At 38.2% G+C, this 24,914-nt stretch overlaps 1 protein-coding gene across 5 annotated transcripts in view; it reads right to left on the bottom strand.

The window, feature by feature from the left end:
• The window catches only part of Eno (enolase), a 97,175-nt gene that overhangs the window by 1,758 nt on the left and 70,503 nt on the right, over window positions 1–24,914 (bottom strand). For 2 of the 5 annotated variants that reach the window (XM_068346058.1, XM_068346059.1), the window contains exons 2-4: window positions 2,338–2,598; window positions 2,012–2,166; window positions 25–529 (exon numbers count right to left, since the gene is read on the bottom strand). In XM_068346058.1, coding sequence (XP_068202159.1) covers window positions 25–529; window positions 2,012–2,166; window positions 2,338–2,598 — 921 coding nt within the window. Of the gene's footprint in view, window positions 1–24; window positions 530–2,011; window positions 2,167–2,337; window positions 2,599–9,982; window positions 10,007–10,419; window positions 10,453–10,607; window positions 10,729–24,914 lie in introns of those variants that run through there. The other 3 variants (XM_068346062.1, XM_068346060.1, XM_068346061.1) reach the window with 3 other exon arrangements.

Here is a 24,914-nt window from a genome sequence, read left to right as displayed (position 1 = left end):
TATCATAAAAAAGGGATATATTACCTGGTCAAATGGATCTTCAATGGAGGTGATGGGGAATTCATTGCAGAATTCTGAATACAAGTCCCTGAGCTGGTCGCCAGAGATTTTCTGAGATCCATCACTGTCCTTGGTCTTGAAGTCAAGATCATAAGTATTGGCACCCTTGTAGAATTCAGAAGCAGCGACATCCATACCAATTTCAATCTTGCCAGTGTAACCAGCCTTCTCAATAGCCTCCTGAATAAGGTTTAGGGCATCCTTGTTGTTAAGAATGTTTGGTGCAAAACCACCTTCATCACCAACAGCAGTAGCATCCAAACCAAAGCGACCCTTAATGACAGTTTTTAGGTGATGGTAAACCTCTGATCCCATACGCATGGCTTCAGTAAAGCTGCTTGCACCAGTGGGGAGGATCATGAACTCCTGCATGGCCAACTTATTACCAGCGTGAGATCCACCGTTGATTACGTTGAAAGCAGGGACTGGGAGAATCACATCAGGATAATTGGCCAGGTTTGCAATATGCCTGTAATAGAAAATAGGTGCAAATTAAGTACTTGAAAAGCAATATCAAACATATCGCAAAAATGAAATTACTGTACCCCTAAATTTTAATAGAGTTCGAATATATCTAACTAGTTGGAAAAATATTTTACGAAATTTCTTCAGAAAATCTAACACAAAAAGCCACCAATATCACAATTCCAACATCCATGCACAGATACAATATGCCTTCCAAAAACCAGAAAAAGGAATTTCATTTTTTTTTCTTTTCCTTTTACAAGGAAAAGGTATACAGTAACTTACAACTATCAAATCTCAACATTGAAGTATGCAATTGGGCATACTAGTAAGGAAATTCAGAGGAAAAAACGGGGGGAGAAGAGAAACTGGGAGAGAGAGAAGGAGAAAGATCAGAGAAAGATTATGAAGTCCTCAAGTAAGGATTACTCTAAGTCTTAGCCTTTACATTTAACATTGAAGTATGGACACTGGTTATCAATTCCTGATCTATAAGGGTTATGTTTTAATATCAACTCCCTAAAAATTAATCTGGGATTTCAGGCTTATCCTTTCTTCCAAACAGCGATATTGAAATCATTATTTCAGTTCCTTCTTATTTGAAGGTAACTATGGATTTGAATTAGCGTAGCTTGTTTAGTTTATTGTTGGTGTTTGGTTTAGTCATTTTCAGTGTTAGTTTATTGTTGGTGTTTGGTTTAGTCATTTTCAGTGTTAGTTTATTGTTGGTGTTTGGTTTAGTCATTTTCAGTGTTAAATTCACTTTGTTCTTGGTATCTTTAGTTTTGTTTATAGGCTTGTTCAGTGCTTTTAACTTTTGTTTGTCTAAGCCAAGGTCATGCATAAACACAAACACCGCATTAATATTTTAATGTACGGTACCTTATATATATACAGTAATATCCCTACCCGACTTACTGCTTTAAGCAAAATAATAGTAAATGTGATTTCTATTAAGAATCTTGCGTTGTTACCCCATTTTTTACACTTTCTTAACTATACGAACGTTCACACGAGCGTTCTATTTGCCTAACTGATCCAAGTTGATGACTAGACACCATCACAGTAACTAGTCTGTCAACAATTGGTTACTGGAGAAGGACTACAAATTGAGAAAGAAGTAACTTAAATTCTCGAAATTTAAATTGAAAAGTTTCCTAGCCAAAGGTTTTATGCGGGTAAGAAAGTGGTATTGCCTTAATAATTGTACACCATTGAAATGAATTGCATTATTTCATAATTGCAATAATACCATTACAAAATGGCCCAAAAATTAGACACTTATAAGAACTAAAGCCTTGTTGACTAAGCAATTTCAAGTTACCAGGTAATGGCCATATAATTTAAATTTCAAAGTTTACTGAAACTAAATCACAGAGCATCACCAAAGGGAGAATTATACTTATAATGCCAGAGAACTAACAACAGACTAAAAAACTAATTCATGCTCATTGTTCTAACCTTAAAAAACCTAATTTTCACAAACCTGTACAGGGGAATGCTAAGCTCAGCAGCACCAGCCTTGCAGACAGCCAGAGAGACTCCAAGTATGGCATTGGCACCAAAGCGGCTCTTGTTCTCTGTTCCGTCCAGCTTGCACATGAAATCATCAATTTCCTTCTGCTGAGTAACTTTGAGGCCCTGCACACAAAAAAGTTGGAATGGTCAATGTATACATCATAATCAGTTTAAAAATTCTCAACATTGTGCTTTTCAAATACTGTATATACAAAAGTCTCTCACATTCTTAACTAGCATTTATCTTTACCTGTATTATTCACCAAATATAAAAACAATTCACTCTCAACTTACACTCTTGATAAGTTCTGGACCAAGGCTCTTGTTTACATGGTCGACTGCATTAAATACGGACTTTCCATGGTATTTGGACTTGTCCCCATCACGCATTTCCAAGGCCTCATGTACGCCAGTTGATGCTCCAGAGGGAACAGCTGCACGGAATAAGCCCTTTTCGGTGTACAAGTCGACTTCAACCGTGGGGTTACCACGGGAGTCAAAGATGGAGCGGGCAAAAACCTTGGTGATAGACATCTTGGAGAGATTTCGGGCAGTCTGAAATTAAAGTGATAACTCAACGGCTGAACACCATTACACTAAGCAATAAAGTTATGACTATGGTGATATTCTCTAATACTGTAACCTAAATTACACGGTAAGCAAAAATTATTGAAAGAAGTAGATACCCACATCGAAAGTCTGGTCTACTGCTAAAATGAATTCCTGTCCATGAAAATAAATTTAAAATAATTTGCATTTTTTCTAGCTATGCAACCTTTGTTATTTAAAAGGGGTATACTCTTGCATTATATGACATCTGGGAACCCTAGGGCATGAAGAAGTGAAAGAAAATACCAAAAAGATGCACATACCATACAGTACCACAAAACAAAATTTCCTTCATGAGTTTCCCATTTTATGCTTCTCAGAAAAGGACTTTGTATAGAATCTTATAATAAAGTTACATATTCAAACTAATTAAAGTACTTTTATAATTTTTTTTTAATTATTACTGTAACGGTTATCTGAAATTCACATGCTATTAGTTCCCCAAATGTTACTCCGGAAAATTTTTTAAAAATTTTTTCCTTCTGACAAAAGCCACAGTCTTCCCTAGCAACAGCAGATGCAGTGTTCAGGTGCCAACATATTCTGGCTAAACGAGGCTTAGGGAGACATATCCGCCACTTTGGATTACTTTAAGTTCTTAGGCCTTGAATATACTTGTCACAATTCAATCATTTTTGGATTTTTTGGTGGGCACTACTGTATTGCCAGTTTCAGAGTGTTTTTTTCCCTACCTTAATTTGATGGAATGTCACTGGTATGCTTAGCCTTTGGTATAGTAATCTTAAATACTATTATTTAGTGATGGCACCACTGCCAGCAACATGCAGAGTGCAGTTCAAATATATCTTGAATGCGGGGGTTTTATCAGTAAATGTAATTAAAGAAAAAGTACTTTACTAGTATTTTATTACCCTATAATTTCTTTGGCAGTTGTTTGATCTTTACCATTAGATCTACAGTATTGTATTTGACATCCCTCTGTCAGTTACGGAAGCATGAATAAAATTTTTAACAGTTTTAAAACTACTGTATTGTACAGTACACTATCATTTCCAGTTTGATTTTCTATTCAAACTTACCATAATTTGCCAAGTTCTTATTATCAAGTTTATATGGTTCTAGATTTGAACCAGATATATGGCATTACATTCCCAAAATGATAATGAATACTTCAAGATTTGTTATTGCCTTCGCCAAAATCTTGCCAAGGGTATGTATTCACCTGTCGTCTGTTTGATCTGGTGAAGTTTATTTGTTTGTATGTTTGTCAGCAACTTTACACAAAAATAACAGTAACGATATCTACCAAACTTGGTATTCATCTTGGGTATGACCCAAAGATGAACTTGTAACATTTTGGATAAATTACATAAAAATACAAGTACACAGCAGTAATTTGTAATTAACTGCAATGTTAAGCAAATGGCAAATATTTTGTTATTGTAATTCTTGTTTGTGAACATTACACAAAAACTACTCAACCAATCAGTACAGTGGTTTTCGTGCTAAGTTGCTCACTAACAAATAAATAAACAACGACAGGAGGCAATTAATGATTACGGAGATATTAACAACAAATTAGGTTATCCCCTTGGGTTCTTCCAAGTCTCTTTAAGGAAATCTTAACAGTGCCCGGCAATTTTTGCTCCCATAGGGATTTTGTTGCTTTGCAATGCAACATGGGTAAAAATAACTTTTCTTTCCAAATTCTGGGTACAGTAAAAATAAAGAAACATGATTGGTTCCTTTGTTTCAGACTTAAGCAACTTTGAATAATGCAAGTACTTACAGTACATATATTCGTGTTTATTAATTTTTTTTTATCTCAAAGTCATAAATTACGGCAATATACTCACCCATGAGGTAAACTCATCTAGTAAAGCATATAGCACTTTCCAAAACAAAGTAGCAAGGAGAAGATATTAAATTGCAAGTAAAGCTTGAAACTAATCTTATTAAATAAAAATAAGTGAAAATATCTCCACAGTACAACTCTAAACATCTTACTGTACAATAAGATTAAAAATTAACAGTGAAGTCTGTGACAGCTTCCAGCTTATTCCAGTTAGAAGGTAAGCCCACCTGCATATGCAGTTAGAAGTTTACAAATGTTCTGTTGAGTTATGCAAACGTGTTAAAGGTTTTCCTTCAGATTCTTGGCAATTATTGATTTCAGCCCTGTCCACCCAATAAATTGATATTTATTAATCCACGTGTCATGTTATAAAAATACAAGATAAGAAGTGGATATTGATAAGAGATATGGGATGGAGGATAAAGTTACTGTATATCCATTGTGAGTTCCACAGGTTTGGCTCTGACAACGTCTGCCATTATCCAAGACGATGTATGCATTGTTTAAGGTTGCTGAAAAGGCTCATTCTAAAATGTGTACTATCAATGTTAAGAGGTTTAATTTACAATTCAATTCAGTGCTTATCCCTTTGAATCAAAATGCAAACAACCAGAATCCTATGAGATCAATACCGATCCAGAAGGCCCAATTAAAAGGACAATTAACTTGCCAAAGTTATGAGTAGTTTAGTAGATTCAAGAATAATTTTAACTTGCATAACATTAAACTTTATTAAGGAGCTACTGCTGATATGGTTGGTGTCAAAGAATTTCCCCAACTAAAAAGAACAGATCTAAAAAAATTTCCAAACTCATTTTCAATATCCATAAGACCATGTTACTTTGGAAGGGAAAGCTAATTTTGAGTTGTTCATTTGTCTCAAAAGAAAAAACTACCAGGATAAAAGGTAGCCAAAGATAAGCCAACGCACATGTTAGGAGGTAACATCACTGGCAATTTAAAACTGAAGCCGCTGTTAAATATACCATGCCCATAACCCTTGAGCACTCAATCTAAAAATTTGTTTACAGTATTGTCATTAGGATGTATAATCCAAAAGCATGGGTCACCAATCTCCTACCAGCAAAACAAAAACTATTTTCAAGGTTCTGTATTCTCTATAATGAACCTAGACATCCAATATATGGTGTCAATTTCTTGCCACCAAACACCATCTAATTAAATCCAAGGACCAAGGCATCATAATTATCTTATCAAAGACATATTCAGTCTTGCAGTTAATGCTTTGTCACTATAATCAAGGGTTTTGGAAGGCCTACAATATTCATCAGGCAGTAACATACTAAACTTCTTGAACCAGAATTAAAACAAATCAAAATTGTAAGGAAAAACCTGAACCCTCAATTGGTTCACAATTTCAATAGATCCTGACAAGCTAGTACAAGAAGCACCGAAGTATAGTAAAACCTCTAGATACAAAACTTCTTATGTACGCAAAACTTTTATGAAAATACCTGCGCAGATTTTTTTCTGCCTCACGAAAAAATTCACCAGGCCGCCAAAAACTAACTTTAAAATACTGTACACATGCTGCACAAACTAACTTGCCACCATCGTCCTGCTCTCTCATTGGTTCACTCCTTACCCTAATGCTAGTTACTGTCCTGCCACAAGATCCTGTGCAACTATTGGCCAGCATCTTTCCTATCATACATTTACATATAAACTTCCCGTGATCATTTCATTTCGACAACGCTACCGTTCAGAATAAATTAGCGTTGGCAATTTAGATATACCTATAGTTTTCGTGTTTTATACGGTAATTCAATACCCAGGGATCCCAAGAATGTTGCTGATGTTCAAGGAAAGAAGAGGATACTTTCTATGGAGATAAAGCTGAAGATTAGTACAAGGGTGGCTTGCAGTCGAGTGAGATTGCTAATAGCAGCAACACCTAAGGACATGACTTTTCTAATATGAGGAGCCACATCCATGATGAGACCGAGAAACTTCACTGGATTATGGACAAGGAAATCGCTGGAGACGCTATCATCGAGACAATAATATGCCACAAGGCCAGCGCCATTTTCGGTGATCTCTTGCATGCTCAGGCCGAAGACAAAAGAGAAGGGACATCGCAACAGGCACCCACAGAGTTCAAAGCTTCACGCAGGTGGTTTGAGAAATTCAAGAGACTGATAGGTATTCATTCGGTGGTGCAGCAATGGGGAGGCCGACAGCTTGGACACGAAAGCAGCCAAAGCCTTTCTTAAAGAACTAAGAGTTATCTCTAGGAAGGCTACACTCCTCAGCAAGGCTTCAACTGTGACAAAACTGGGCTCTTTGGGGGGGTGGGGGGGGGGGGGGCTTTTCAGTGGGGATTGTAAGGTGAAGTCCTTACTGATGTATCATTCGGAGAGTCCTCTAGCCTTGAAGGCCCACCAAGTGCTAAGGAAGTGCTTTCAGTGATGAGGAGGGCTAATGAGAAAGCCTGGGTGACGAGACAGTTTTTTGCTGAGTGGGTAAAATAAATTTGCTTCAGTCAAACTTCAAAATTATCTGGAAGAAAACCACCTCCCTCTGAAATGTCTAATGGTGTTGAACAATGCCCCTATTTGCCCTCCTGGCCTCGAGGATCCTACCCTCCTAGAATATCCTTTAACAAGGTTTTCTTCCAAATAACACCACCCCTCTCCTCCAGACCATACACTAGCAAATGATTTTGAATTTCATGAAGCTCTTCAAGGTTTCAAAATCACTGACAGCACAAACCTCACCGTTCGTGAATTTTGGGAGGAGTATTTCGATATTGTGATATGCACAAACACTCTTTAATCAAGCTTCACAGGAGGTTTCGAGGAGCATCTTGAACTTTTCGTGGAAGAAATTGCGGTCTGATGTCTTTGCATGAGACTTCGAGGGATTCGACGAAGGCCTAGCTGAAGGCAAAGCCAAAACCGTTGAGGATCCTGAACTTTTTTTCGAAACATGAAGTTGAGGAAATCTTTTAACTCAGGAGGTCCAAAGGGCTGGTCATCAATAAGGACAACATTAATAAACTTCGAGGAGCAAGTGGAAATCAATTATCTAAGGAAACCAGGGGATTTAAAAGTAAGACAACATCTACAGTAAGCATGAATATACCGGTATATATATATATATATATATATATATATATATATATATATATATATATATATAAAAGAAAAAAAATTCTTTTGTCTTAACTGTATTCTTGTATACAAAAAGCAAACCCAATAATGGCTATTGCTTAAGACAAAATTAGAGAATCAAAATTTCCAACAGCCCATTTAATTACTAGGACAACGCAGTTTCATGGGCAACTAAAGTAAAATAAATAAGGCCGGCCATCAAAATTTCAAAACATACCGTAATATGTTCACTACCAAACATTAATACATTGAATTCTGTTAATTTTTGCCTGATATTCTTCATAATAAGTAACATGTTTTATGTTGAAGTTGGCAAGAAGTCAAAAGTTGCCAACTCCCTTTCAGCGGGAAGTAACAAAAAGTTGGCAACCTGTTCTGGCTTCAGTCAAGTCACACCAATCTATTAATAGTTAGAAAAAATAACAAAAGGAACAAGCTATGGTTAACAAGATATTTTCATCTCCAGACAATTACAATTCAAATAAAACATCCCTTAAATAGTAACACTAGTAGAGAAATGTAAAATATGACCTTGAACAACCTTTGGCAAACTGCACTAGACAGTTACTAGGAAGCTGCCAAGGACAAGGAATGAATTCTTTGACCATGACCTTGTGAAGGTTAAGAGTGCAGACTGCCACAAAAAGTGCAAGTCTAGTTATGCTCTGAAAATTTCAAGTACTATAGTTTTCTTGTATACATCACAGCAATATTAGGAAGAACATTACAGTAAAGTATTCTACTTTTCTCCCTCTAGAAACTACCGGTAAATAACCTTAAAGAATAAGGTCATCTACTACCTGGTTAAGAAAAAAAAAATTTCCCCATCATCTTTTCACACATGAGCTTCATGAGTGCATACAGTTGCTAGCCCTACTGCCCTTTGCAATCAGTATGTGAAATTATACAAAACTGTCAAATGATTAATAACTTGTGTAATACAGTGACTACATAATGTAAACCATTCCCAGAATAGTTTTGCTAACTTTAATTTTGTAGTTCCAAGCTCTTGATCTTCCTTCCTTCACATGTACCATATACTTCCAAACATTTAATTTACTAACTATTAGTAGTTCCAAATAATAATGATGGGTAAATTTTTAACATTAATATTGCCTTTTACTAGAATAGTTCAACAACATTCAAGAACTGATCTACACCATTACCATATGATCCATCAACCACAATGAAGGCCAACTACAGTACTCTATACCAACATGAATGTAGGCAGATTATTTCAATTCTAGAGACTATCTAGTTCCTTATTTTTGACATAACCTAAACTATTAATCAGTTGGAAATTCAATTTCACCACTTGCATCACCCAGCTATTTCTACTGGGTGCCGAGGAAAAACTAAACTAGTTTCTATAAAAACTATTTTTTTGCCCTCTTCGCTGTGATAAGACCAAGACAGAATTATGAACCTTCAAGTTTCAAGGTCAAAAGGGTATCAATGCATAAAGTTTTAAATTTCTATCAACAATAAAACTACCTTTGAGTCCCATTCAACAAACAAATATTGCTGTGATTTTTTATAGCAAGAGTACAGTTCATTGCACACCAGAATCAAAATGAATAGCGTAAAAATACCCGACATATACCTATGGTGTAGCTTACTAGTGCAGTGCATTTCATAAAATCATTCACCAGTAAAGTTTGGCCCAATTTTTATTAGAAAAAGATTTATCTAGACTTTTGTGCTTAAAAAAAGCTAGGTAAGGTTAAGGTCATTCAACCCAAAATCCAACAAATTAAACATATATCCTTTCCTCCTGTCTTTATCTTATCCCCTAAAGATTGACCACCAAAAAGTTGGATGAAAGTAAAGTAAAACAGAGGAATCTTTATAATCTGAAAGGGATTCTAAATAAAATCTTCGTTATGTAACAATTATCAAAAGTAATAATAATAAGTAATAATAATAATAATAATTCCCCAAAGCAATAAAATTTATAAATATCTAGTCTTAAACCTACCAAAATACCATCGAGAAAGTGAGGGCAACAAATACTAAGACAAAACCAACGGTGAATATATTAATGTAGGAAATTAAACCCTGGCCACTTATCAGGCAGAGCGAGGCTTACTCCCATTTTAAGGGATACCACCATGGCATATGTATACGTGCCCGTCAGAACGTACCGTTACCCAATGGTAAGTAGTTAAAACATTAGGTCAACTAATAAAAATGGATACAAAAAAAAAAGAAGGTATAATCACACTAATTGGGTGTGGGTGGTGAACTAAAAATAGCCCCTCGAATTCCCGAAATCGATAGATAGCATACAATATTCAAATTTCTTAATTTCTCCTGACAGTTGTTAAGTGGATATAAGGAAAAGTATTTGACAGTTGCCAATAGAATCATGCACCAATACCGTCATGGCTACCGGATCCACCCCACCGGAGACCGGCTCACGTAGCGGCGGCGCCCTACAACCTCAAGGTCACCTTGACAGTCTCCCGTAACCCTGATATAACCTTTACCGGTACAAAGTCAAAATCGACCCATTAGACATTTTCATCAAGCCATGACAATAAAAAAGTAAAAACTAATGAGACTTATGCTCAAAATCTAAATGTTAAACGACGGGAAACTGATTATATAACCGGTCAGTTTAACGTCACAGTAAAGCAAAGGAGAATTGCCGATAAGCGGACTTTTCATACTAGGAAACAACTTCGTGGATTCTTAAACATAATTCCAGGTATATCATTTGTCTCGGCATACTGCAACAGACCGTATCTGCAGTTAGACATTAATACTATGCCAATCAGAATTCCGATCGATTAAAATTTGACAACGAATACGAACCAATGTACGGCCTACCATCACCCGTTTAGTATAAATACTTCCGAATTAGGGAGTGTCAGTCATCAACAACCACTCCAAACGAACACACAACCACGATAACACACTAAGGTGAACTCGACACGAATATTAAAAAGTAAAACGGGACCAATTCACCATTAAAACTGACAGTAGTTCCACTGAACACTAACCTTCCTTCAACTGGCGTCGGTTTCTTACCGCGACTCGGGTTTATATAGTAAAGACAAGCGCGCGTATGGCAGCGTTTGGCAACGACCAACGTTTACGACAGATGACTTCGGCTACCTGACGACAGAGGCGAGAATCGTATCCCTTTATAACATTAAATGTAAAACGGAGCAGTTGCAATGTGGCAACAGCACTGCCTCCCAAGATCACAGAATGGGCTTCGTCCTGTGGCAAGGTCGTGGCAAAGTGACACATCTATCCCGCCCGAAATTCACGTGATTTTCTTATACCTGCTGTGGGGGGCGGGGGGAAATTCGGTATTCATCATTATTATTTATTAGTTGATAAAGAACTAACACCAATTCAAGCAAAACAACCAGAACTACAAGCCTTTAGCTCTGGTACCGTATAAAACATAAAAATAAAATATCGAAACCACTCTCGCCAAAACTTATTAAACCGTAAATTACGGTAATTAGCCTACCCTACTTAGCAGACGTAAATGCGGTAACTTAGATATGCTCATTACAGTTATATGTGTAAACAGAGTGTATTCTAACATGCGCATGTTGGCTACACCCAGGAGACATTCATACAGGAAGACAGACTGATCGTGAATATCCGGTCCCATTGTTTTCTTTTGCTAAAACAATATTATCAATGTTATTGTCATTACAAGGCAAGCTTATAATTGGTATTTTGGGCCAGGGTACCAGTCACACGTTGATATACTATCGCTAGAGAGTTATGGAGTCCTTTGACAGACCAGACAGTACTTCATTGGATCCCTCTCTATGGTTACGGTATATTTTCCCTTTGCCTACGTGTACACCAAATAGTCTGGCATATTTTTTACACATTCTCCTCCTTCCTCATGCACCTGACAACTCTTGAGATTACCAAACAATTCTTCTTCGCTTGTAGGTAGTAGGTTGGCCAGGGCACCAGCCGCCAGTTAAGATGCTACCGCTAGAGAGTTCTGGGGTTCTTTGACTGGCCAGACAGTACTATATTGAATCTTTCTCTATGGTTACGGTTCTTTCACTTTGCCTACACATACAACGAATAGTCTGGCCTACTCTGTCTTCATACACCTGACAACACTGAGATTACCATACAATTCTTCTTCACCCAAGGGGTTAACTTCTGCAGTGTAATTGTTCAGTGACTACTTTCCTCTTGGTAAGGGTAGAAGAGACACTTCAGCTTTGGTAAGCAGCTCTTCTAGGGGAAGGACACTCCAAAATCAACCCATTGTTCTCTAGTCTTGGGTGGTGCCATAGACTCTGTACCATGGTCTTTCACTGTCTTGGGTTAGAGTTCTCTTGCTTGATGGTACACTCGGACACACTATTCTGTATAATTTCTCTTCCTCTTATTTTGTTAAAGTATCTATAGTTTATATAGGAAATATTTATTTTAAAGTGGTTACTATCCTTAAAATATTTTATTTTACCTTGTTTCCTCTCCTCACTAGGCTATTTTTCCTGTTGGGGCCCTGGGCTTATAGCATTCTGCTTTTCCAACTAGGGTTGTAGCGTAGCAATTGATAATAATAATAATAAAGGGGTTAACTACTGCACTTTAATTGTTCAGTGGCCATTTTCCTTTTAGTAAGGATAGAAGAGATAATTAGCTATGGTAAGCAGCTCTTCTAGAAGGAAACTGCAAAATCAAAACATTGTTCTCTAATCTTGAGTAGTGCCATAGCCTCTGTACCATGGTCTTCTACTGTCTTAGGTTAGAGTTTTCTTGCTTGAGGGTACACTCGGGCTCAGTATTCTACTTATTTATTTCTCTCGCATCTAAATATTTAGGCCTCGTTTTGACAGTTTGCATACATTAATATATATATATATATATATATATATATATATATATATATATATATATATATATATATATATATATATATATATATATCTCCTCCTACGCCTATTGATGCAAAGGGCCTCGGTTAGATTTCACCAGTCGTCTCTATCTTGAGCTTTTAAATCAGTAGTCCATTCACCATATACTACTTCGCGCTTCATAGTCCTCAGCCATGTAGGCTTGGGTCTTCCAACTCTTCTAGTGCCATGTGGAGCCCATCTGAACGTTTGGTGAACTAATCTTTCTTGAGGAGTGTAAAGAGCATCCCAAAACCATCTTCATCTACCCCTCATCATGAGCTCATCCACATATGGCACTCGAGTAATCTCTTATAGTTTCATTTCTAATCCTGTCCTGCCATTTAACTCCCAATATCCTTCTGAGGGCTTTGTTCTCAAATCTACTAAATCTATTGGAGATTGTTTCATTGTCATACCATGACTCACATCCATAGAGTAACACCGATCTCACTAACCTGATATATAGTGTAATTTCAGGCGATTTGATTTCCAAATTTTACTTAACCTAGCCATTGTCTGATTTGCTTTTTTCAGTCGTTCACTAAAATCTAATTCTAAAGACCTTGTATTGGAGATCATAGCTCCTAAATACTTAAATGATTCTACCTCATTAATCCTTTCTCCTTCCAATGATATTTCATCTTCCATTGCATACTCCGTTTTCATCATCTCTGTCCTTCTTCTATTTATCTTCAGCCTAATCTCGTGTGATATTTTATACATTCTGGTAAGGAAGCATTGCAAATCTTGTGGTGTTCTTCTAACAAGGACAGCATCATTAGCATACTCTAGGTCTGCTAAATTTCTATACTAATCCAGTCCAATCCTTCTTCGTCATCTCTGACTGTTCTACACAGTTCAAAATCCATGAGGAGGATAAACAACATAGGTGACAACATATTCCCTTGGAGTGCTCCGCTATTCACGGAAAATTCATTTGATAAGACTCAATTTTCATTGACTTTGCACTTGCTATGCTCATGAACAGACTTAATCAAATTTACATATTTAAGAGGAATTCCATAATAACGCAGGACTCTCCACAAAATTGGTCGGTGCACACTATCAAAGGTTTTTTCATAGTACACAAATGCCATCAAAAGGGGATTTCTATATTTTACGCAATGCTGTACAACATCCCTCAAACTGAAAATTTGGTCAGAGCAACTTCTATCTTCTCTAAATCCTTCTTGTTCATCTCTCAGCTTTTCATCAATCTTTCTCTCTAGTCTTTTTAGAATAAGCATACTATATATTTTCATAACTGATGTAAGTGTTATGCCTCTGTAATTATTGCAATCAGTCAGGTCTCCCTCTTTTGCTATTTTCACCAACACTCCTAACTCCCATTCATCAGGTTTTGTCTCTTCAAGCCACATTCTACAAAATAATCTTGTAAGTAGTTTGGGAATCATTTCATTTTTCGGCCAGTATCATCCCGGCAGTTATTCCATCGTATCCCGGGGCTTTCCATCTCTAGCTTTTTTTAGGATAGCTTCGACTTCAAACACACTGAATTCATTCATGGTTACATCAAGGTCTTCCTTCATTAGCTTCAGGTATATCAATCATATATATATATATATATATATATATATATATATATATATATATATATATATATATATATATATATATATATATACACACACACACACACACACACACACACATATATATATATATATATATATATATATATATATATATATATATATATAGGAGGTATATATAATCTTACCTTGTATTTTGGGATGAGATTGCTACCTACTGCTCTTCTACACCAGGGATGTGCTTGTCCTATATGTTCATTTCTTTTATATTGTGTGGACTCTGACCCTTCAAGTTAGACACTAGGCTCTGTTTACAGTGGTATACGTAATGCCTATATTACCAATATGTGATCCCACCTTACCCAGAAGTCAAATCAATATGTATAAGGGCACAAACTTTACAGTTTCTGTTACAGTGAAATCTTCCGAGACTTAGTTTATTGTAGACTGAGGCCTAAACATTAGAATTGACTTTTACAGCTCTATCGTTTCTTCATTTTCTTCATTGTACACCAGATCATTCATATTTTGAAAGGCAATGCCAAGCTATCTATAGGCTGTTGATACAGTAAGAAGTCTTGGCCTCGTGGCTCACACTGAGTGATGCATATTTCAAACCAAAATGTACAGTTAAGCTGTAAAAACAGCAAAATAGCTTGCAGAATCTTCCTTATATAAAAGAGTAAGTGTCTGGTCCTATATATATATATATACAGTATATATATATATATATATATATATATATATATATATATATATATATATATATATATATATATATACTGTATATATATATATTATATACATACAGTATATAAATATATATATATATATATATATATATATATATATATACTGTATATATATATATTATATACATACAGTATATATATATATATATATATATATATATATATATATATATATACTGTATATATATATATATATATTATATACATACAGTATATATATATATATATATATATATATATATATATATATACTGTATGTATATAATATATATATATATACAGTATATATATATATATATATATATATACTGTATGTATATAATATATATATATACAGTATATATATATATATATATATATATATATATATATATATATATATATATATATATATATATATATACTGTATATATATTTAAGAAATCATTATTGTTGGAACTAATCTAAACCATTCGTCGTTTAACTTTCCTAACTTCTCCCAAAGTTTTCCTAATTGTTATTTAAACACATTTTCTGAGAAAAATACAGTCCTATTCGTTTCAATAGGTAGATTTTTTTTAAAGCTTTCGACATATATTTGACCCAATATCCAACAACGCGCGAACCTCTATATGTAAATGTATGTTTGCGTTTGTGTATGTGTTTATATAACAATATGTATGTGTTTGTATGTTTCACTTTATCTGAAGTGAGATAAAAAGTAATGCGCAGTAAAGATGAAAAAAATAACAATGGCAAGGCCACAACAGTTTGATAAGGAGTTAACCCGGATTATCTAATTCCCAACACTTGAGTACTTAACAAACCTATGGGAAAATTGAGACTTGCTTCTTCTTCTTTCTCACCATATACCCTATAGATATTACGATAGTACGACTACTCACTTTCACATATTACATATACATTTATGTACATATACAGTACATTTGTATGTGATTAGGTATATGGAGACATTTAGAAGTCTACCGTCGCATGGCGCCTCATTTATTGAATGCATGTTAGAAATTCCAGTTTCGTGACCGCGAATCGATTACCTGCATTGATCACGAGCATAAGAATGAGGTGAGCCGGTACATACCCAAGTATAAGCTCATCGTAAAGTCCTAGGCTCCTAGCACTAATGAAGGAAAGTGATAGTTTTGTTTTTTCACAATATCATTTGTGAGAATAATATTCTGATAAGTCTGTTTCGATTGGATCTCATCGTTTATCTGTTGGTTACTTGTCTGGTTTCTCTTTCAACTGCATGTCTTTCCGCCTACGTTGGTTTGACTTTTGTTGATTCATTATATATTTCATGTTTTTCTTAATACTATATTATAGTATTAAGGAAAACAGGAAATCTATTGAATTTATCTTTCTTCTTAATACATCCATACTGCAGTGCATACACACAGTGTATCTATTTATCTATCTATCTATCTATATATATATATATATATATATATATATATATATATATATATATATATATATATATATATATATATATATATATATATACATATTTAAATACATATATATATATAAAAAGTATATATACATATATATATATATATATACATTATATATATATATATATATATATATATATATATATATATATATGTATATATATATATATATATATATATATATGTGTGTGTGTGTGTGTGTACGCACACGCATCATTGAATGTATTCAGACTAACGGCAATGTTGCATTGTTAATTGATTATTGCAAGCTCGTCATATTTCGTCAGACTTTCAGCATTCTTACAAAACTCATCCGTTGATCAAGCAATTGCAGCATCCTTCATGCTTTTAGTATCCTTTCAACACACACACACACACACACACACACACACACACATATATATATATATATATATATATATATATATATATATATATATATATATATATATATATATATATATACATAACACAATACAATATAATATAATATTTTGTTCAAAATTAGGCTAGAAATATGTAATGATTAATATTAATGACGAATGTCATAGTTGTGTTTAGTGAATCATGGGAGCAATTATAAAATATGATAGAAGATTTCAATAGAGATAGCTGGAATGTAGAACTGAAAGGTCATAGTAAAAATTGAAATCTATCTATTTTTTTTTTTCAAACATTACACGAGTTATACAATAGAATCCACTTCAATCTATAGAAAATGCAATGCTAATTTCTTTATAAGAGAATTATAAGAATATGAAAAAATACTTTGAATGAAATGCATCAATATTACAAATGTGCATGTTTACATAAGTAATAAGTAGATATACAGAGAACTAGTACCTATGAATAATTATATGCAGACTAGGCTTATATTTATTCCTTATTCAGTCAATGCTTTCCTTCCCCACATTTTTTTTTTTTTTTTTTTTTTTTTTTTTTTTTTTTTTTTTTTTTTTTTGTAGAATTATGTCGCACTGAACACGATTTCCCGAGAAATGCAAAGAACATTCTTTCCCGCTCTAGAGACTACGCTACAAAACATGACTTTGTTAATCAATATCCAATCTAAATTCACTCTACTTCCACTTAACGTTTTCTTGCATTATCTTATCATTTGAGAACGCAGGACACATGCGTAGGTCTATTCTTCTTATCTGCTCGGCAATACAAGACATACACAGTACTTGTTTTCATCCGTTGTTAGGGAAAATAACAAAAGAAAAAGAAACAAAGGCAACTTGGTGGTTATTACTCGGTGTTTGACCTTTGTAGCGGTGCCAGAAACCAGCTAAGGGCGTAGAGGCACCGCTGCTTACCCTTGCAAGGTTGCACAACAAGAAAACACTAGGACAAGTCTTCACGACACTTTGCTGACACAATTTAAAATTCTAGCAAATATCTAAGGTATTTTGTATATATATATATATATATATATATATATATATATATATATATATATATATATATATACTGTATATATATACACATATATACATATATATACATATACTACATATATATATATATATATATATATATATATATATATATATATATACATATACTACATATATATATATACAGTATATATATATATATATATATATATATATATATATACATATAAAATTAAAATAAAATATTTTAAGAGCAGTAACAACATTCAGTAACAACATTTCATTTGTTTGATGTCGCCTACCCCCCAAAATTGGGAGAAATGCATTGGTATATATATATATATATATATATATATATATATATAAATATATATATACATATATATATCTATATCTATATCTATATCTATATATATATATATATATATATATATATATATATATATATATATATAGATACATATGCATATATATATATATATATATATATATATATATATACACACACACACACACACACACACATATATATATATATATATATATATATATATATATATATATATATATATATATATATATATGCATAAAACACAGGAATGTGTGATGATTAACTCAAAAAATTGTGAAACTGAAAATATTGAAGATTGCTGACTAGTTTCGTATTTGACTTTTCAAGAGCACTGATTTATTGAGACAGATGTTGATGTGATATAGTAGGGTAAGGCAATTTTGGACAGAGGAAATTTTGGACAAGTAAGGCAAATATTGGACAGATACAATGTCTCTAAAACTATTTATGATTTTCAAAAACTGTAATGCTATTAGAAATTGCCCAACCTTCTACTTTATAAATATTAGTATGTCTGGTTTTTAAAAAAGTATTAAGTACCCCTACATAAATTGTTGAATATGGGTGTCCAATAATTGCCTCACCTTCATTTTAGGGTTTCTCAGAAATAATACATGAAATTTTTTGGGCTCAAGCCATGGCGTCCTGATGGAAGGTTCCTGTTTGGTAGCTTCCTTGGGTATAAGACTACTAAGATATTCCCAGAGAATTTAACCACAGGTTATCACAGAATTCTAACTTCTGGAGCGAGTATCTCAAAGGTTTCCCTTTAAGACATCGTAATACAACAGGGGACACGCATGTCTGGTCGTGCCACATAGCTATCTCCACCCCGAACAGAGTTAACGCTTCGGTGTGTAAGGGCTGAGAATAGCTGGGAGCCGTTCCACAGCTAATCTCACTCGTGGCTACTACTGATACTCGAGACGTAAACAAACGGACGCCATTGCTCTAATGACGTCACGCGCGTCTTTATCCTTTGTTTAGTAGCTGCCCTACTTAGACGGATTTTCCCTTGTGTGAACTTTATCGCTTTGCATCTTCGCTATGTCGTTACCTTCAGCCTCGCCTTCTTCTGGAAAGTTGAGTACAAGGTTCCAGTATTGTTTAATTAAGCTCTGGCCGTAAAGTAAATATTATTTCGCGAAATAATTGATGTTTTGTGGCAGAGCTGTGCCTCTACCGGACCCGCCATTTTATGGCGTCGTTGTTGTTTTGCATGTCTTATTTAGTTAGCCACAACAACGCTTCCGGCATTATATACTAATCGAATACATTAGTTTATTTAGTCTTCATAGCTAGGAACTTTTATATCGTGTTTAGACGCTTTTTATCGGTCATCGATTGACCTCATACCAGTCGGCTACTATAGCCCCCAGGCCAGGAGCCTATACACAAGTGTTCATGCATGATTTATCAGTGATCCTAGACTAAGTTATGAAGATAGTGGCATTATTATTTTACAATACTTTTGACTAGTGATGCAAATGTTTTCGCCTTCAGGGACCATATAGGGGATAGGCTAGTCAGTGATTCTTTCTAGCCTAACCTAACCTTAGGACCCCTATATGCTTCCTTCATCCCCTGCCTTGGCACTCCCTCTATTTAGCCTTGATCCCTTTTCTGAGTAAAGGGATTTATTGTCTAATAGAGTATTATATCGCCTCTCAGTCCTCCCTAAAGGAATGAACCCCCTTTAGGATTGCGTCTGAGAGTGAGGTTAGGCTAGCCTACCTCTATGGCTAGGATAGTCTACGACTTTCCTGCGATAGCGATACGTCTTCTTCCTTGCCTAGTTCAGGACTTTTAGCCCTGATCTAGGCCGGGTTAGGAAGGTTTCTCTGTTCCATGCTGAAACTGTACTCTTGCACCGTTTTAGCCGATCAGCCTAATCTTAGGTTAGGGAGTGTCCTCCCTTCCCTTTGTGGCCGCTCTGGTACAGAAACCCTTCCTGGGAAGACCCCTCTCTTCTCCCTCCCCACCTATCTCTTGTATAGCCTAGCCTATGCTTAGGTTAGTTTATACTCATCTGTCCCCTGTCCTACAAATCCTCCTTAGGGTGGATGAGTAGGGCTACCCGAGCTTCCCTGTGCTGTCCGCTCTGGTACATATACCTTTATAGTGTCCTATAAGGTTAGTTACTAGTGTAGCTCTGCATAGGGGAGTCTCCCCCCCCCCCCCTCTTGGGTGTTCCCTAGTCCTCCCTTGGGCTACCTGCTCCCGGTCCCTAGTGACCCCTGCTTATGGATGCTAGAGCCTGTCTCTATCATGGGTACACCCCCTCAGGGAGGGGGAGGGATGTCTGGAACCCTGACGGTACTTCCTGCATCCTTTCCCCCCTCCCCCTGTCTCTCTATCTATCCGGGTGCCGGTCTCTTGCCGCCTCTACTGCCGGCAATACCTGCCTCCCTCTTGGTGACTTCCCTACCCTTGCCACCAGCCCCCCGTGTACCGAGGGACTGCCGGCTGCCGCCGGCTACTACCGGCAGCTCTCCTACTCCTATCTAATCGTCCGCTTGCCGGTCGATCTCCGGAGTGCCGGCATTTACTGCCGGCAACCCGATACTACCTGTACCATCCTTACCCCAGTCACCAATCCGGCATCCTCCGGCTGCCGGAGCCGCCGCTCCCTGCCGGCGTGCCGCCGTTGTGCCGGCGGCCGCCATCCTGGTATCTAACTGACTTTGAAAATTGTCTGTTCTAGTGCCAGAATCTATGCTGGAGCGAGCTCCGGCGTGCCGGCGGCTTGCCGGATGCCCCGGAGGCGTCAAGAATACTTGCACCCCCTCTCTGTAGCTATCATAAGACTAAGATAGCCCTACCTTGCAAATAGATAAGCTGCTTTGCTTCTAAGATCAGTACCTAGTACTGCTCTATTAGTGATCATGCTGTCTCTTTGCATTCTTCTATTTCCAGCATGCTATGTGCATCTTAGCGCGGCTGGTTGCCAGAAGCAGTTACCCTTAATGAGGCCTTCTGGCTCTTATCTGGGAACCGAATGAATTCGATCCCAACCTTGTCCTTGGCTTTCCATGGAGTTCCAATATAATGGGAATCCTAGGAAACTATATCCAATGATCTCGGTCATTTGGATTATCCCAGGACCAAGCCTATGGTAACCAGCCGGGCGAGATGCATGGAGCGTGTTCTCCTTTACTGTTTCATTCTCTATGCATCACACCTTCCTTAAGTTAAAATTAATGATTAATATTAACTTAATTTAAGAGCCATTCCTATGACTCCCCCATACTCATTTTCTCTTTCTTCCACAGGAGGAGCAGATGAAGTGCGATTTCGCCTACTGTGCTGTGAAACGCTCGCAGTTTTACGGACATACGGCGTGCAGGACTCACGCCCCTTGCTCAGACAAGAAAGGGGATTGGAAGTTCTGGAATCCACTGGAATGTACGGTCTGCCAGGCCTACCTAGTTGAGGCCTTCCATAACCCTCCCTCAGCGGAGGTTAGAGACATTGCTCGTGAAAAACTGCGCAAGTGGGTGCGTGGTTTTCAGAGAAATGCTACTGGACCGTACCTGGCCACCGAAGAACTGAGGTCCCTGTTGTTCCCTAAGGCCTCCCCTGACTCAGTGGTTCCAAAGGAAGCAATCCCCACTGTCCAAATTACGGTGGAACCTGATGTGGTCATGGCTCAGTCCATGCACGAGTGTCGTTTGGATTCCGAGGATGATGAACAGATCTCTGACGTCTCGGAAGACACGGAGAAGACGCTTATGGCTCAAGGAGCCGAAGAGGACGAAGACAAGGTGGAATACACCGAGTCGGAGATTGGAGCTACTCCCTCGTCCATCCCTCCGCCTACTCCTACACCGACGGAAATGTCCCTTCCGTCTACCTCCTCGACCCCGGATCCTTCCTCTTCTACCCAAGAACTGATCCGACTGATTAGAGCTGTCATGGACGACAGACTGAAGGAGAACCAGGAGTCCATCAGGTCTATGATTGGATCCAGAGACACGAAGAAGATCTCGGTCAAGGATCTCCCAGCTTGCTCTCATGCCAACCCGTGGAGGTATGCAGAGCATATGGTTATTGCGACCGGCAGGATCTTTGTTAGTGACAAGATCGGCACGGTCCCGTTGGAAGATGTGGAGTTCTTCCCAAGCTTCGAGGCCTACCCGGACTGTTACGTCCGACTTCGTTCCGAACCTGCCTCGAAGGAGGAGACCGAACCTAAAGAAGAGATAGTGTTCGATCTCGCAAAGGCCCAGGCTATGCTAGCCTCCGCATTTAAGAGCAGGGGCTTTACCTGCTCTAAGCTTCCTGCCTTGAGCAAGAAGCATCCTACATATGTCGCACCTGACACTGCGATTCTTCCATTTTTGGAAAAGGCCTTAGCTGCATGCCTTAAAGCGGCGGAAGAAGGAAAACCCTGCCCTGCACTGGAGGAGTGCAGACCCTTCTCCATCGTGACACCCCCTGACACTAGACAATGGAAAGATGTCCAACATACTTTCGTCGTGGGTAGGCTCGATCCTGACGTCGCCGGACGTCAGTTTAATGAAGACCTCCCTAAGCTCAATGATCACCTCCTTCGCCGGGAACAAGACACGAAGGAGAGGCTTGCGGCATCTCTTTCTCATCAAGTCCAACTTGAAGTTATGGCCTGTGACACAGCAGTACCTGATCACTACATGGTACTGGCCAAATCCCACTTACTCACGGTAATGAAGGACTTGTACCATTTCATAAAGGCTCGTAGAGCCTGTCGTGAATTCGTGTTTGTCGGTGCCACCGTGAAACACGAACCCCGGAGGCTGATTTCCTCCAACATCTGGGGAAAGCACCTGTTTCCTTCTGACCTTGTCAAGGAAATAACTGACAGAGCCGCCACGGAGAATAGGAACCTTCTCCACAAGTGGGGCATGTCCAGAAAAAGGAAAACCTCTCAGGACGATGGACCTCAGCCTAAGAGGAAACCTCAGAAGCCGAAACCCCAGCAACGTCAACAACGACGTCAGTTTCCGGGACCCGCTACCTCCCAAGTGGTTGCCCAACCACAACAGACCTTTCAATTGGTCCCCCAACCGGTGTTGTCACAGTCACCGGTCTTCACCCCTGCCTTTGAGCAGCCATCCACTACCTTTCATGCCAGAGGTAGAGGCTCGTCCAGGGGTGCAAGCAGAGACGCCTCTCGTCGTCCCTCCAGAGGTAGAGGAGGAAAGGGAGCTAGCGGCCGAGGCAACAAGTCCTCGGGACACCAGAAGCAATGAAGTGCTTCCGGTGGGAGGAAGACTCCGCCAATTCCAGGATCGTTGGACCTTCGATCCTTGGGCACACAGCATCATCAAGAACGGTCTAGGCTGGAGTTGGGTGCTACCACCCCCAATCTTCCAGCGGTTCTTTCAACAATCAACCCCCATTCTGGAAGAATATGTTCTAGACCTCTTGAACAAGAAGGTGATAAGGAAGGTAAAGTCCACCAGGTTCCAAGGGAGACTGTTTTGCGTTCCCAAGAAGGACTCAGACAAGCTCAGAGTCATTCTGGACTTATCCCCCCTCAACAAGTTCATAGAGAACAACAAATTCAAGATGCTGATGCTTCAACAAATAAGGACCCTTCTGCCTCAAGGTTCCTACACGGTCTCTATAGACCTGGCGGATGCCTATTGGCACATTCCAATGAACCATCACGCTTCCTCCTACCTAGGATTTCGACTCCAAAGAAAAAGCTACGCCTTCCGGGCCATGCCATTCGGCCTCAATGTGGCCCCTCGGATCTTCACAAAGCTGGCGGATGCCATAGTACAACAGCTCCGCCTAAGAAACGTCCAGGTGATGGCCTACCTCGACGACTGGCTAGTCTGGGCTCCATCGCCCGAAGAGTGTACAAAGTCTTGCGACGAAGTTACCCAGTACCTAGAACACCTGGGATTCAAGATCAACGAGAAGAAATCTCGCCTCTCTCCGGCTCAGAAGTTTCAGTGGCTGGGAATCCACTGGAATCTTCAGTCACACCGCCTTTCCATCCCCCAGAAGAAAAGGAAGGAAATAGCAGGGTCTGTCAAGCGACTACTGAAATCCAAACGCATTTCAAGACGACAGCAGGAACGAGTTCTAGGCTCTCTACAATTCGCCTCAGTGACAAACCCAGTGCTTCGTGCACAGCTAAAGGATGCCGCGGGAGTCTGGAGACGATCGGCATCCATCGCTCGAAGAGACCTCAAGAGACGGCTTCCAAACAGACTTCGACGCCTCCTAAAGCCGTGGTCGGAAGCAATGGCCCTAAAAAGGTCCATTCCTCTCCAACACCCTCCTCCATCACTCAACATCCACACGGATGCCTCACTGGAGGGCTGGGGAGGTCACTCCCACCTGAAACAAGCTCAAGGGACCTGGTCTCCACTATTCAAGACGTTCCACATAAACATCTTGGAGGCCATGGCGGTCCTTCTTACTCTGAAGAAGCTATCCCCGCCGCCCTCGATCCACATCCGTCTAACCCTAGACAACTCGGTGGTAGTTCGTTGTCTCAATCGCCAGGGCTCAAGATCGCCCCAGATAAATCAGGTGCTTCTCCCAATCTTCCGTCTGGCGGAGAAGAAGAAGTGGCACCTGTCTGCAGTTCACCTACAAGGATTCCGCAACGTGACAGCGGATGCTCTATCTCGGACAAACCCGATAGAGTCGGAATGGTCTCTAGACGCAAGATCATTCTCCTTCATCTCTCATCAAGTCCCAGAACTTCAGATAGATCTCTTTGCAACGAGCGACAACAATCAACTTCCTCTGTACGTAGCCCCGTACGAGGACCCCAAAGCAGAAGCGGTGGACGCCATGTCACTGGACTGGAACAGATGGTCGAAGATATACCTGTTCCCTCCCACCAACCTTCTGTTGAAAGTCCTCTCCAAACTGAGAACCTTCAAAGGGACAGCGGCCCTAGTG

The sequence above is a fragment of the Palaemon carinicauda genome, chromosome 22 (genome assembly GCF_036898095.1).
Source record: "Palaemon carinicauda isolate YSFRI2023 chromosome 22, ASM3689809v2, whole genome shotgun sequence".
NCBI lineage: Eukaryota > Metazoa > Arthropoda > Malacostraca > Decapoda > Palaemonidae > Palaemon > Palaemon carinicauda.
This window is presented reverse-complemented; position numbering and strand designations above follow the sequence as displayed.